Here is a 16,076-nt window from a genome sequence, read left to right on the forward strand (position 1 = left end):
GAATCAAATGATCCACACTGAAATACCACGCTCCAGATTAGAGTCCTAGGATATACAATGGAACTCTAGAATCCACATTGGAATCCTACGATCCACACTACAATCCCTGGACCCACACTTATCAAAAGATCCACACTGAAATACCAACATTTACGCTGGAATCTAAGGATGCACACTGGAATCCCATGATATGCACTGGAATCTCAGGATCCACAGTGGGTTCACTCTGGAATTCCAAGATTCGATCGTGGATCGTGGGCTTTGTGGCCGTGCGGTTAGTGCAACCAAGCATTCAGCCGCATCGTGTCAAGGGGTTTGGGTTCGATTATCAAATCAGTCCGGAAAACTTTTCGCCAGAAATGTATTTCGAATGTGCCACTAGGCGTTGCATGCTAGTCCATTGTCTAGTGTGGTGCTTTCTTCGAAGCGAAAATCGTCCACTGGAAGTTTTGGGATCTCATCAGACATTTTCCAAGAAAATCAAAAAAATCTCACTGGTGTTATATAATACATTCTTAAAAAGTTCATTAGAAATTTATATTGAGATTTCATAAATTTGGACATTTCCAAGAGTTAAAACAATTTATCCAGAAATATCTGAAGTATTATGTTTGATTTCCTCCAGGTAATAAAACAAAGTTCTCCGACAGTTAATCGTGTGATTACTCTTAAACACTTTTTTCCAAATTTCTCCAAGTATTGGCACAGTAGTTCATCCAAGTATATAATGGAAAATAGAACACAGCTTCAATATTTTTTACTTTAATTTATCTATAAACAACTCTAACAACGTTACCAAAATTTAATCTACAGAATACAAAAGAAAATGTTCAAGATATTACTTCCAAATATTCCACAAATTTCTAAAAGAAATATTCTTATAGTTTTCATGAAAAAAAAAATCGAAAGTATTTTCAAAAGAAATCCATGAAGAAATGTCTGAATGGATTTTTCAGGATTTTTTGGGAAGCAATATTTAGAAATCTATACAAAAATTACTAAAAAGAAATTCTGAGTGTTATTCTTGGAATAATTCAAGAGAAAATATTCAAAGGAATTTCTATTCTATTCTATTATAAGTGCTTGTACAGCCAATATTGAAATCATCCTGGAAATACTAAAATTTCTTCCAGTATTTTCCTGTCAGCATTAATATTTGCAGCATATCAATGATTTGATACAAATATCAAAATGACCAGGCCCACTGTGCAGACTTGAGGTTTGAAGGTAATTCAAAAATTTCCAGCGATCAGATTATTCACGAATTAATAACATGATAGACAGAACATTTTGAAATATTGTGAGGGAAGAAACGGGGACAACCGTTCCATTTAGAGAGATAGACAAAATCGTTGGGAGTGACGTTGCTAAGAAAGATAATGCGCACTCCATTGTTGTTTGTCCTTTTTCTAGGATGGGACACAGGTATTTCTCTCATATGTCCTGGCCCTTAAGCCTGGGCTTAAGTGCCCTTACTCGCACGTTGAAACGAGAAGAAAAGTTGCTCTGGTCCCCCTCCCCTATTTATTTTCCCACTTTCCCCTATTTATTTTGATATGTAAATAAAACTTGAAATAATAATAATAAAAATCTGAACAATCTCACTAAGTTGATCTAAGGCCACGGTGGAGCTGTCATCGCCATGTTAGCTTCCATCCCCTTTCACTCATGCCAAAAAAACGCTCACGATCAATCACACGTCAGCTGCACATTTATTCCACTTTAGCCGATACACATTTTTTTTTTGCACTAATGTAGCATTTTAACTACTGATTATTATTTCAACAAATTTTACAACGCAACGAAAAAAACATAACACTGAACAGAGGTAAACGTGATAAAAAATTCAAAACGCAGCAGCCCGTGCGCATTGGCTTCCTGCGATCTCTCGAGAAAATATTCAAAGAAATTTGTAGAGACATTGAATGAGTCATTTGTGGAATTTTTAGAAAAATACCTACCGTTTTGACTCATATTCCGAACACTTAAGGCCAACAGTGACTTCAAATGTATCTGATTGGCATAAAAAAGCTGATATTTGTGTAAATTTTAATTTGTTTGCAAAGTCTAACTGTGAGCTGTTGAGTATACCAATAATAATGTCGATTAAATTAGTTTTATTATTGTCTTAACGTAAAAGTATGGAACAACATTTTAATCAAATGACGACCACTGTGTTTATTCTGTCTGATATACCGAACACCTTGATTCAAATTCCGAACAGCACGAATAAATCGTATTCGAAAGAATAATTTCGCACAAAAATTATCTGAGCTAGGTGTACTGGTCTCGAACTAGAGAATCATCACTACTCACGAGGTATAAAATATATTGGAAGACATTAAAACTGAATTGCAATTGGGTGCCATTTCCTTCCAATTTGCTGACATATGTCAGTGAAACATTTCAACCAAATCGCCATACAAAATTCGAGTGTTCGGAATATGAGTCTGTTCGGAATTTGAGACAAAACGGTAGATGAATCCAGGAAAATTTACTTCCGAAGTCTTTTGAGTATGCGAAGAGATATCGATCACTGCTGATATACCGTTTTGTTTTTGGTGCTTCATTGCTGAAGCGATCATTGTATCGTACATAGTACCGAAGTATCTAGTACTTCTAATATGCACAATAAATCAAATTTGCCTTAGAATAAATTCATCCACAGCAAACTAGCCCGACCGAGTTCGCAAACGTGTGCCAAATTTCAAAGTCCCGTCATGACCAGATGGCATCATCCCTGATTAACGGTCCTGTTGGCCTTCCCTGTTCATAAATTCTAGTACCGTCGGCCAGATGAAAAAGAAGGCTTCTCCTCTGCGATGAGATATCTTCTCATTTGATCCGTTAGGTTGGGCGTTATCGTCGCCCGTAAAATCAAGCACCGGAATAGAAAGTGTGGACAACTTCAAGAGGACGACAAAATGAATAATCTTAGCACGGGATGGCTTCTTGCCTTTTTTTCCATCATGTTGATGAAGCTCCTCAGTCAGCAGTGCATCTATCTACCTGGGAAGATTGGTATTTTCTGGAGATGGAATCTAGTGGCCGGAGGAAATAAATGAAGTTTCTTCACCGAGACTCGGATAAGCGGATTTGGCTCCAATGTGGGGTTGGCAATAAAAGTTTATGCCTTAAAATTTATCTCCATTTTATTTTTTCCCATCTCAGGCAACGGACAAGGCGTGGACGACTTGACTAACGAGGTAAATTTGATGTCTCAACGATGTTAGCTGTGGAGAGCTCCGGACGTTTGATCATCCAGTTGGGGAGAGTGCAAAAAGAGGACTTCAGGATAAGAGGACTTGTTGAGTGCTTTTTTGTGTAAGGAAGAAATTCAAGAAAAACTGATAATGAGAATAACAAAGCAGATTGATATTGTTTTTTTAACTAGCCGGATGATAATAAGGCTTAGCATGAAACTGGCTGTTTGGGCACGTCAGGAGTTAATCATCAATGTTAACTTCCTTTTCCCGAACAGCCTAGATAGCCGTGTAGTGTCGGTAGCGGTTGTTTCAATTGGCTAAGAATTAACACTACGGACTGCCTGTTTCGGTGGTATAAGTCCATCTCACAGGTGACCCCTAATTCATGCCGCTTTAAGCTTACCGTGCCTAAGAATGAATGGTTAGGGGAGTCTAAACAAAACCTAACCGCAAACGGAGCCTGTGGAGTACCAGGGCGCCCTCTACAGTATTGTGCCCTTCCTGTGCTACCCGGAGCAATGGTGCAGGTGACCTTGTGTTTCTCCGAGAGAATCGGCTTCCCTTCTTCAGTCTCAAACCTGAGGCTAAATAAGGGTGGGATTATAAGGATGTTGTAAATTAGTTTAAATTTTTCACCCTTATGGCTTCGCATTATGCGTTTTTTTGTTGGGGCAGCAGGGACGACAGTCCAGGGGCTTAACGGACCCCCCCCCAGGACCTCTGCGAGTTGGGGAGTTGCCCAGGATGTGGTGAAGTTCGCAGTGGGCTCTGATGAACCTTCATAAAAACCACAAAAATCCGAATGCAACTCTGTCACAGCGACCGGTGCCGCTTAAAGTACCCTAGCCCAAACTAACAGGAGTGCCAACCGGCACATCAGGATTGATACCAGTGAGATCCTGATTATGGCATACTGGTCGCGATACAAACGGACAAGGCATGGAATTACGAGTAGGAGTGCTTCGAGCACATTGGGACCAACGCCAGTACGGCCCCAATTATGTATACTGGCAGCGCACGACAAAGGACAAGTAACGGTATATGCACTGGATAATATGCTTTGAGGCTGACAGCGGCGACATTCTACTCCCTTAGTAGGGTCGGGTGACACTGGCCCGAAACGGCGAGTGGGTTAATGGCGCAGGCTGCCCCCGTCCCGTAAAACCGTGGCAGGCCTTAGAGTACGTTCCAAATCCGTCGCCTGGTTGTTCCAACTGGGCGGGAGTAGGCTCAGATGCCATTACCTGACCTGCGCCGATCCGGCTCTGAACATAGTACCCCATAAAGGACTATGTCAACCCTAGCATGGCCTCCCTGCTTGCATAGATAACCATGGGATTATAAAGGCGACTATTCCAGCGGAGATGGATAGCGCCTCTTAGGGGGACCCATAAGAGATGATCAACCAAAACAAACAACTAGCGGAATGTGAAGGAGAGGCTTCTGGACCTATCAGTAACCGGCTAAGGTTCCCGCCAAGGAAGGAGGCGACCAACTTTATTGAAAACAGTGTGGGCAAAAGCCTAGATACTGTGACGACGGCAGGCACTGGCCGCTCCAGTGCAACATGTGTGGTGACCGATGGCCCGGGACTAATCGAGGCCATGGATCGCAATAGGGAGTACCTCCCTAAAATGCAGGTAGCTGCTGAGCAACTTGATGTCATCATCGAATATGTTAAAAGCAAAACAAATATCAGCAAAGACTTGAAAACAAGTCTACTGAAATTGCGACAATCAGTCCTAGCTGCAAAGCAGGACTACGAGAAAGCCAAGGAACAACTGGGCAAGGTAGAAGGCCAAAAAGACACTAGGTCGTGTCAGACCGAAGTGTTTTCCTTCACAGGCAACGCGAATATATCTGATGATATTATTCGATACGCGATGCGGAAGAGGGAAGCTTCCGGTGATGAATACGTGGCGAAAAGACGTATGGTTGCTAAGGGAAAAGTGACCTACGCGGCCGTCCTCCAAAGCGGAAAAGCTGGCACGAGCCAAGCCCCGCGATCAAGAGGACATGGCAACAAAGGAGAGGCCAACACCAATCCTAAGGCCAAGAAAGCCAAGAAAAAGGAGCCACGGGTTAACCGGAACCAGGCAGTGCATCCACAGGAACCACGGGCGCAAGGCAACAGCAACCCGTGGATACGAGTTGGAAATAAGAAAAAACAGAGGAAACCGAAAACGGAGCCCAAGGAGAGCGCTAAACCGAAAACAGCGAAACGTAGGAATTTAGGCGAAGCCCTCGTTATCAAAACGGAGGAAGCAAAATACGCCGAGGTTCTGAAGGCGATGCGAAGCACAGATAAGCTATCGCCATTGGGCGCAGACGTGCGAAGCATAAGGCGAACTAGGATTGGTGAAATGATCCTAGTCTTAAAGAAGGACGCCAAGGAAAAGGGTGCAGTCTATAAGCAACTGGCACAAGAAGTACTTGGTGACGAGGTTGATGTAAGATCCCTTACTGCTGAAGCGACTCTCCAGTGTAAAAATCTGGATGAGGTCACCGATGCAGCGGAGGTCTCGGCTGCCCTCAAAGAGCAGTGTGACATCGACATAGCCAGTAAGGCCATCCACCCTAGAAAGGGCCCGCAGGGCACCCAGGTCGCGGCGATCAGGCTGCCGGTCGCAGAGGCCAACAAAGCGAAGAACTTGGGCATACTCAAGGTAGGCTGGTCGGTTTGCCGGCTGAGCATACAACAGCCTCCTGAAGTTTGCTTCAAGTGTTTCGGGAAGGGCCATAAGTCGTGGAATTGCAATGGTCCCGACAGAAGTAAGATGTGCAGAAAATGCGGCGCTGAAGGCCATAGGGCAAGCGATTGTAAGCAAATCGCTAAGTGCCTAATATGTGTCGACAGAGCAGACAACGGACACTTAACGGGCGGACCCAAATGTCCGGGCACAAGCGGAGTATCAAAGCAGCTAAAACGGAAGTAACACAGTTAAATTTAAACCACTGTGATGCAGCCCAGCAGCTGCTTTGGCAGTCAGTCTCGGAAACCAAGACTGACGTGGTGTTATTATCGGACCCATACCGCATACCAGCCAACAACGGGAACTGGGTGGCGGATAGGTCTCAACAGCTAGCAGCTATAGGGACGACAGGACGATACCCAATCCAAGAAGTAGTCTCTAGCTCAAATGACGGTTTTGCGATAGCAAAAATCAACGGCGTGTTCTATTGCAGTTGTTACGCGCCCCCAAGGTGGTCGATTGAGGAATTTTCCCACATGGTTGACAGGATGATGGCCGAACTAGCTAATCGGCAGCCAGTAGTGATAGCTGGCGACTTTAATGCATGGGCAGTGGAGTGGGGTAGCCGCTGCACCAATCAAAGAGGCCAGCTATTGTTGGAATCCCTGGCCGCATTAAATGTAGAGCTGGCAAATGTGGGTACAGTGAGTACCTTCCGCAGAAATGGTGCAGAATCGATCATCGACGTGACGCTTTGTAGTCCTAACCTTTTAGGTACCATAAACTGGCGCGTTGATGACGGTTATACTCATAGCGATCATCAATCGATTCGCTATAGTATAATACCAGGCGGGCAGAAGGCAGCGCGATGTAACTCGACCCAAGCCCGAGGATGGAAAACAGCGCGCTTCGACGGCGAAGTATTCACTGAAGCCCTGAGGCGCGAACGGAACACTCTGGACCTAAACGGTGAAGAGCTAGTTGCTGTGATATCACGAGCGTGTGATGCTTCCATGCCGAGAAAAGCCCCTCCTAGAGAGAACAGGCCGCCAGTGTATTGGTGGTGCGAATCAATTGCAAATCTTCGAGCAATCTGCCTTCGGGCTAGACGAAGAATGCAACGCGCACGCACAGAAGCACAAAGAGAGGAACGCGGTGCAGCATTCAGAGAGGCAAAGTTGGCTCTCAAAAAGGAAATCAAGAGTCGAAAACGGGCATGCTTTGAAAGTCTATGTGAGAGTGCCAATTCTAGTCCATGGGGTGACGCCTACAGAGTGGTAATGGCTAAGACCAAAGGAGCCATAGCGCCCCAAGAGAAATCGCCCGAGTTGCTGCGATCGATAATCGATGTACTCTTCCCGCACCATCCCATAAGCCCATGGCCCCCAGCGCCGTATGCGGCAGATGAAGGAGAAGAAGTGGCGAGAGTGACAAACGAAGAGCTGGCAGAAGTCGTGAAACCATTCGCGTCAAACAAGGCACCGGGACCCGATGGTATCCCGAATGTTGCCTTAAAAGCGGCAGTGAACACGGATCCGGACATGTTCAGAACCACGATGCAACGCTGCATTGATCAAGGAATCTTCCCGGATGTATGGAAGCGACAGAAATTGGTGCTACTACCAAAGGCGGGAAAACCACCAGGTGACCCGTCGGCGTATAGACCTATCTGTCTACTAGATACGACGGGCAAGTTATTGGAGAGGTTGATTCTCAACAGACTAGTACCGTATACGGAGAGTGCGGACGGCCTGTCCAACAACCAGTTTGGATTCAGAAAAGGTAAATCTACTCTGGACGCCATCCAGTCGGTCGTTCAAACAGCTGAGGTGGCAATCGAGCATAAAAGGAGCGGCATCCGTTACTGCGCGGTTGTCACTCTGGATGTGAAGAATGCGTTCAACAGCGCAAGCTGGGAAGCAATAGCACACGCGCTTCACCGCCTCAAGGTACCGGTGCAGTTGTGTAAGCTTCTAGAAAGCTATTTTGATGGTAGGATTCTACTGTATGACACAGAGGAGGGGCAGAAAAGCGTTCGAATTACCGCGGGAGTACCTCAAGGTTCAATCCTGGGCCCGCTGTTATGGAATGCGATGTACGATGACGTACTGAGGCTGCCCCTTCCGACGGGTGTTAAGATTGTTGGCTTCGCCGACGATATCACCCTAGTGGTCTATGGTGAATCGATGGAGGAAGTAGAGTTGACAGCAGCGCACTCTATTTCCCTGGTTGAGGAATGGATGAAGTCTAGGAAACTAGGACTGGCCCGTCACAAGACTGAGGTGGTGGTGGTCAACAACCGCAAGTCCGAGCAACGGGCGCTTATCTCGGTAGGTGATTGCACCATAGAGTCCAAGCGATCCCTTAGGCATCTTGGGGTAATGATCGATGACAAGCTGAGCTTCGCTAGCCACGTTGAATATGCCTGTAAAAGGGCATCTACGGCTATAGCGGCGCTTTCGAGGATGATGTCTAACAGCTCTGCTGTAATTGCCAGCAAACGCAAGCTGCTGGCAAGCGTGGCGCTATCCATACTAAGGTATGGAGGACCAATCTGGTCAAAAGCGCTTAGAACGAACAGAAACCTAAAGCGGTTGGAAAGCACGTACAGGAAAATGTGCTTAAGAGTAGCAAGTGCATACCGGACGGTATCTAAAGAGGCCGTGTGCATCATAGCCGGGATGACGCCCATCGGGCTCATCATCAAGGAAGATGTTCAATGCTTCAACCAAAGGGGTACCAGAGGAGTCCGCGACACGTGTAAAGAGGAAACGCTCAGAAGCTGGCAGCAGGAATGGGATAACTCCACTAAGGGTAGATGGACCCATCGACTAATACCAAATGTGTCAGATTGGTATGGTAGAAGCCATGGGGAAGTGAACTTCCACCTGACGCAGTTTCTGTCAGGACATGGTTGCTATAGACAGTACCTGCATAGGTTCGGGCACTCAGAATCTCCTGCGTGCCCCAATTGTGCTGGTGTAGAGGAAACAGCGGAGCATGTCGTGTTCGATTGCCCCCGTTTCATTGTTGTGAGAGGTCGCATGCTCACTACATGCGGAGGGGACACGTCCCCCGACAATATTATAGAGAGAATGTGTGCGGATGCCGAGTGCTGGAATGCAGTAACTACGGCTGTCACTCACATTATGTTAGATTTGCAGCGTCTATGGCGCGCCGACCAAGAGTTGGCTGCAGAGGATTAGCCCTGCCGAGGCTGGTCCCTTGTAACATTGTTTAAGTCGGCTAGGAGAAGCAGTTTGCCTAGGCTACTTCTGCTACACGTGTTGTGCTATATGCACTGGTCCCTTCCCGAAGAAATACCGTAAGGTGGTTCCGGGGAGATGACGGTCTGAGTCCAAGGGTCATGTCGATGCACTGTTCACCACTTGAGCAATTCTAAATGAATTGCTCATGCACAGTGCATAGGCTGGTTTTAGCGGGTCGTCGTTGGTGCGTCATCCCCGCATTCCCTGAGTTATCTTCTCAGGGGATCTGTTTGCAGATTTCCCCCTTGTAAAAAACAAAAAAAAAGCATGAAACTAATGAGGAAAAAAAGAGATAAAATACGAAATGAAAGAACTAAAGAGACCCGCGCGTTTACTAACAATATACTTACTTACAGTGGCTGGTGTTGACATGGTGACGCTGCAGGGGAGCACGGCGAGGCCCCCTCGTTGACTAACTACTCTACTGTTGTTTTTGGTGACGAATTGACTTTCGTGGTGGTGTGACGAACTCAGTGCGTTTCGATGCGATGATTTGGCCTCGTTGGTTTCTGTGGAAGAAAGAGACCGAACCATCAATTAGATTGGTTATTTTATAATTGATCTGATTTTTCCATCATCCGACATTCCAATCATCGAATGGGAAATTCTTTCATCTGCAAAACTTTCCACTTTGCACTGTCAACAAGTTTCTGTATCTATTAATTTATTTTCTCTCCCCTCTCCAACCAACCAACCCTCACAGAATTATTTAAATACAAATAACCTCATCCGTTGAACAAACCGAACCATCACCGAGTGGATGAACGAACGCCCCAAAGCAAACATGTTCCATCGATTGGTCTCCTCATTGCACCATTCCAGATGCCGTCAATCATGTCTGTCTACCCAGGTTGAGGTTCTGCAGTCTACTCGAACCCGTACCTAGACCTACCTACATGGCAGTTAATATTCGTCGACCTAGTTTTCCACCGAGCATCATCTCTCACCCACCGCATGTCGATTGCTTCTACGGGAAGGCTCCGACGAGCGTTATCTGTATTTGCGCAACTGATTGCCCGTTTCACATTTTCCTGTTCACCATTCATTGGAGACGTTCACCATAGGTGGGTTAGTGGCGCAGAATTCAATCGATGCATTTGCTGCATGTCAGCTGGACTCAAGGTAGAACTGAATACTCATTACACATGGCTCTGCATTTTGACAGATTCCGGTCATGTTAAGATCTTTGATTTGATTATGAGGTAGAACTTTTTGGATGTGATGGCAGGGTGGTTTAAGGCTTAAATCAATTAGCGATGCGTAGTACTAATGTTCTAATGCAGTCCGCAGACGCTCAAACGGTTTGACCAACATTGAGTCCGCCCCCAGGTTGGTACCCATGTCGGTGATAAGGTTGACCGTATGTGATGCTGCTTGACGAACCAATTTGACAGTTTGTGAAACCGATTTGACGTTAGGTGAATCGGTCGGTCAAAACCAAACGAGTTTGATTTAGCTCAATCCACTGGTGAGCGGAGCCCAATGTTTGACAAAAAGATCGCACCGTTTCGCACTGTTGCATCAACAGATTGTCAAATTTCAGTTTGACGCAGTCGCGATTACGTTTGCAGTTGCAGATGCGAAAAACAGCAGCAATACAGAGTTCCTTAATGGAATTCAGTTGCAAAATATAAAATAAAAATCGCCTGGAAAATCCACGGGAAGTGAATCGTGAACTTTTCTGGCAGAATGTCTTGAAATCTATTGTTTGAAATGAGAAGTACTTTGTTGTGAAAACTCAGAAACGGAACTAGTTAGGGCATATTTTTTTTATTAGGCCTTAAATTTGCAACATATCTGTTATGAGAATTGGTGGATAAATTTAGAATTCAAGTAATTTTAGTCGTAAAGTCAACAAGGACTTTGTTAGAAACTTAACAGATTAGTTTCAGAAAGTATGATTTTCAGCAAAATTTTATACAAGGAATTCGTCAAATTTTCGTTAAAAAGACTCGGTGAAGAATGATGATGATGATGATGGTGATGTTTTGTATTTGTTCTAATTGAATGATTGAATTCTTCAAAACGAGCAAGTCTAGTTTGTTTTTGACTGTTTAAACATCAGTTTATTCATGATTCTGAAGAGCGCATTTTAGTTTCTAGACATATTTTCGGACTGATGTTTCCAGTTGCAGAAGTCAATTTTTAGTCATTATTTTGTTCATTTTAGTCATTATCTTCTTCTACTTGGCATTACGTCCCCACTGGGACAGGGCATGCTTCTCAGCTTAGTGTTCTTATGAGCACTTCCACAGTTATTAACTGAGAGCTTTCTATGCCAAAGTTGCCATTTTCGCATTCGTATATCGTGTGGCAGGTACGATGCCCAGGGAAATCAAGAAAATTTCCATTACGAAAAGATCCTGGACCGACCGGGATTCGAACCCAGACACCTTCAGCATGGCTTTGCTTTGTAGCCGCGGATTCTAACCACTCGGCTAAGGAAGGCCCCAATAGTCACTATAGTCACTATTATTTTGCTGCCTGCTCGCAAACAGCCTTAATTTTTTCAAGGGACTACCTCCGAAGTTACTCCAGATATTACAGTAAAATGTAATCCTGCAGTTTTTCCAATTATTCTTGAAAGGCCTTCTCCAAAATTTTTTTCTTGGAATTCCTCTTGAAATACTTTAGGGATTCCTTTTAAAATTTGTCCGGGGATTTTACCCGCATTTCTCTCAAGGAGTTTTCCTGTATTCCTTCAACAATTCCTTTCAAGAACTTAACCATAAAATCTTCAAGAGTTCCCCAAAAACTCCTTCCTAAATTCTTCCAACAATTTATCCAGATTATTTCAGGAATTCGTCCAAGAAGTTCTTCGGAAACTTTCCGTCAAATTTTTCCAAATATTTCTTGAAAAATTCCTTCATAAAATCCATACAGAAATCTTGCAAATATTTCCTCAGAAAATCCCCAAGGAATCTCTACAGATATTTTTCCAGATATTCATCAGAAAATCTTTGATTTCTCCAGCAAACCTTCCAGAGATTTTTTCAGACATTCGTCTGGACTATCTTCCAGAAATCCCACGATGGATTTTGCAAGAAATTCAAAAACATTTAGAAATTCTTTTAAAGTTTCCCATCCAGATTTTTTTTTTTTTGCAGATTGCTCCGACTATTCCTCCAGTGATTTTTTTAGAAATTTGGTCCACAAGTTTCTCCAAGCATTTCTTCAGATATCTTTCCAAACATTTTTTACAGACATTCTTAAAGGAATGTCCACAAGAATAATTGGATACATTCCCAGAGAAATTGTAGAACGGATTCGAGAAAGAATTTTTAAGAGGAATATGTCATTGAATCTGATGGGGAGTTCTTTGAAAAATAGCTCTGAAGTCAATTATGAATAAGCTCTGTAGTCAATTTATAAAGAATTTACTGGATTTATCTCTAATGTTAATCTCTGGAGGAATTTCTGACGTGATTTCTCAAGTATTTTCTGGAGGAGAACTGAAATTTTATGGATTGATTTTAAGATATAGGCATCTCTGATGATAACTTCTTTAGGTATTTGTAGCGTAATTTCTGCAGAAAACTTTGGATGAATCACTGAAGAAATGTCTGGAGGAATAATCTGGAATATTTCCTGAAGGAATCCCTGGATTATGTTTCAGTGGAATTTCTGAAGGGTTCACTAAGAAACTTCTGGTTAAACGCCTGAAATGGTTGAGAAAGGAATCCCTGGAATATTTCTGGAGGAATCACCTAAGAATTTTCAGGAAGATTTTCTGAAGCAGGAATACTTCAAGATAATTCTTGATAGATTTTCGGTAGGTATCTCTGGAGAGTTTCCTGAATAAATCACTGGAAAATTTGTTGAAGGAATTAAAAAAGGATTTTCTTTAGGAATTTCTTAAGAAATCACTGACTGAAATGCTGGAGAATTTTCCTGCGGAATTCCTGGTAGACCCAGACAACCAGAATGTTTATATAACGAAATCCCCATTGCGTTATGCGATACTTATATGTGCAGTGATACCGTATAAGATGATGTCTAAAGGCATTATGCGTACAAAAGTGGAGGCGATAAATTTGCATAACTTATATGATGAAAATTGACATTGCGAGTGAACATATTTTTTTTACGAATTAATCTGTAATCTGGTAATTTTTCTACAGATTCCTCCACGGATTTATACAACAAATACCAGAGGGATTTCTGCAGTGATTCATCCAATGCTCCAAGAATTTCACTGAAAAAATCATCCAAAGATTTATTCAGGAATTCCTCGAGCGAAATCTCAGGAGCTTCTAAACAGATTTTTTTCCTGCGATTCCACCAGGAGTTCCTCTATAAATTCTTAAAGAGATTTCTAAATGAATCCCTTCCAAAAATTAATACAGGAAATCCATAGAACAAATCCACCAGGAATTGCTCCTATAAAAAATCTTCCAGTCATTCTTCTAGTGATTTCCCAAGGAAAACCTCCAGAAAATCCTACAGAAATAAATGCAGGGATTTACTCCATGAACTCTTACAGAGGTTCCCCAAGAATTCATCAAGAAGTTCTTCCTGGGATTCCACCAGGAAGCCTTCAGCATTTTCAGCGTTTCAGCGTGCTTTTTACGTGACCATGGGGTCCGCGGACCACCCGTTGAGAATCGTGGCTTTAGAGATTCCGCTTCCCGCAGGTTATTTCCCGGAGATTCTTCAAGGGAATCTTCAAAAAGTTCTTCTATAAATTCTTCCAGTGCTTTCTTCAAAGATTCTTCTTTGTATCACTGAAGAAACCCTACAAGGAATTCGACCTGGGATTTCTGAAGGAATTACTTCAAAAATCTACCAGAAATTTCTGCGAGGATTCCCAAGGGCATTTATCCATCAATTCCTTCCAGTATGGTTAAATTGCTGGAGCAATTCCTGAAAATTCCCAACAATCGCTAAAGATATAAAAATTAAAATTGTTATAAAAAAATCTGATGAAATCCCTGGAGGGATTCCTGATAACCCTTGAAGATCCTTGGAGTTTTTTCGAGAGGAATTCCTTAAGGAACACCGAGATGAATTCCTTGACGAATTTCAGGAGGCATACTATTTCTGGGAGGACTCTTCAGAAGAATTTCTGGCGGAATCCCTTGAAGAATAGAAAAACTCCTGGAAGAAAATTCTGGTAGAATCCTTTTATAAATTCTACAGGAATTCCTGAAGGAAACTTTGGAAAAATTCCTGATATAATCCCTGACAGAACTTCTAGTGGAATCCCAGAAGGTGTTCATGATGGAAACCCAGGAGGATTTTATAATGAAACCTTAGAAGTATTTCAAAAGAAATGCATGGAAGAATTTTTGATGGAATCCCTGCAGAAACTCCAAATGAAATCTATTGAAAGACTCCTGAAGAAATCCCTAGGAGAAAGTTCTGATGGAATCCTTGGAAGATGATTCTGATATAATCCCTGGAGACATTTCTGATGGAATCCCTAGAGAAACTCTTGATAGAATTCCTGTAATAATTCCAGTTAGAATTTTTGAAGGAGCTTTTAATGAAAATCCCGAATCAACTCCTGATAAAATCTCTAGAAGTACTCCTTATGGGAGGATCTCCTGCAGTAAATCCCGGAAGAACTCCTGACCGGATCTGTTGCCAATTCCGGCAACACTGGTGAGGAGGTCTGCTACGATACCCCTCGATTTGAGGAACCGCTGAAATAATCTTTAGAGAAATTCCAGGTGCAATCTCCGAATGAACTCCTGATGGAATCCCTAGAGAAACATTTGAAAGAACCCGTGTAGGAATTCCAGGTGGAATCTCTGAAGGAACCCCTGATGAAATTGCTAGAGAAACTTTCGATAAAATCCCTGGAGGAATTCTAGGTGGAATATCTAAAGGAACTTCCTTTAGTGGTAAGGTGGTAGTAAGGTGGAATATCTAAATGAAATCCTAGAAGAACTTCCGATGTTATCCCTGAGGATATTCCAGGTGGAATCTCTAAAGAAACTTCAGATGTAAATACTAGAGGAACTCCTGAAGGAATCTCTATTGAAACTACTGTTGAAATTTCTGACGAAATTAATAATAAGATTCCTTAAAGAATTCCTGGTAGAATCCCTAAAAGAGAGCCTGATGCATTTCCTTGAGGAACCCCGATATAAGCTCTGGAAGAACTTCAGGTGGAATCTCTGAAGAAACTTCTGATGAAATCCATGAAGGAATTCCTGATGGAACTCCTGATGGAATCCTTAGAGCAACTCCTTATGATATCCATAGAAATAATCGTGATGGAATTTCTCGAGCAATTCCTGATGTATTCTCCGGAGGAACTGGGAAGCAAAATCTCTGAAGGAACTCTTGATAGAATCCCTGGAACTGCTGATGAAATCCCTATAGAAACTCCTGATGAAATCCCTGGACAAATTCTTGATAAAATGACTCGAGGAACTACTGATAGAGTCCCTAGAGATATTCGTTATGATATGCCTAGAAGAAATCCTGATAGAATACCTCGAGGAACTCTTGATGTAATCTCCAGAGGAACTCTAGATGCAATCTCCGGAGGAACTCCTGATGGAATCCCTAGAGGAACATCTAATGAAATCCCTAGAATAAATCCTGATGAAATTCCTCGAAGAACTCCTGATAAAATCTCTAGAGGATCTCTTAATATCCTCAGAAAAAAACTCTAATGGAAGCCCTAAATACTCTCCTGTTAGAATCCCTAAGGGAGCTCTTGATGGAATCCATGGAGGAATTCCTAAAGATATTTTTGAAGGAACTCCTGATAGAATCATGGGAGCAAATCCCTAAAGGAACTCCTGATGAAATCCCTCGAGGAATTTCTGATAATATTCTTGATAGAAGCCTTAGAGCAACTCCTTATTATATCCCTAGAAATAACCCTGATAGAATCTTTGGAGAAACTCTTGATGAAATCCTCAGGAGAACTCGAGAAAAAGCCCTGAAGGTAC

The 16,076-nt window shown here is 42.9% G+C and overlaps 1 protein-coding gene across 1 annotated transcript in view; it reads right to left on the bottom strand.

The window, feature by feature from the left end:
• LOC5567816 overlaps positions 1 to 16,076 on the bottom strand; it is a 311,149-nt gene that overhangs the window by 127,368 nt on the left and 167,705 nt on the right. Inside the window, exon 2 of the mRNA XM_021839877.1 lies at positions 9,523 to 9,677. Within this exon, the coding sequence (XP_021695569.1) occupies positions 9,523 to 9,677 (155 nt within the window). The remainder of the gene's footprint in view (positions 1 to 9,522; positions 9,678 to 16,076) is intronic.

This window comes from Aedes aegypti, chromosome 2 (genome assembly GCF_002204515.2).
Source record: "Aedes aegypti strain LVP_AGWG chromosome 2, AaegL5.0 Primary Assembly, whole genome shotgun sequence".
NCBI classification, from domain to species: Eukaryota; Metazoa; Arthropoda; class Insecta; order Diptera; family Culicidae; genus Aedes; species Aedes aegypti.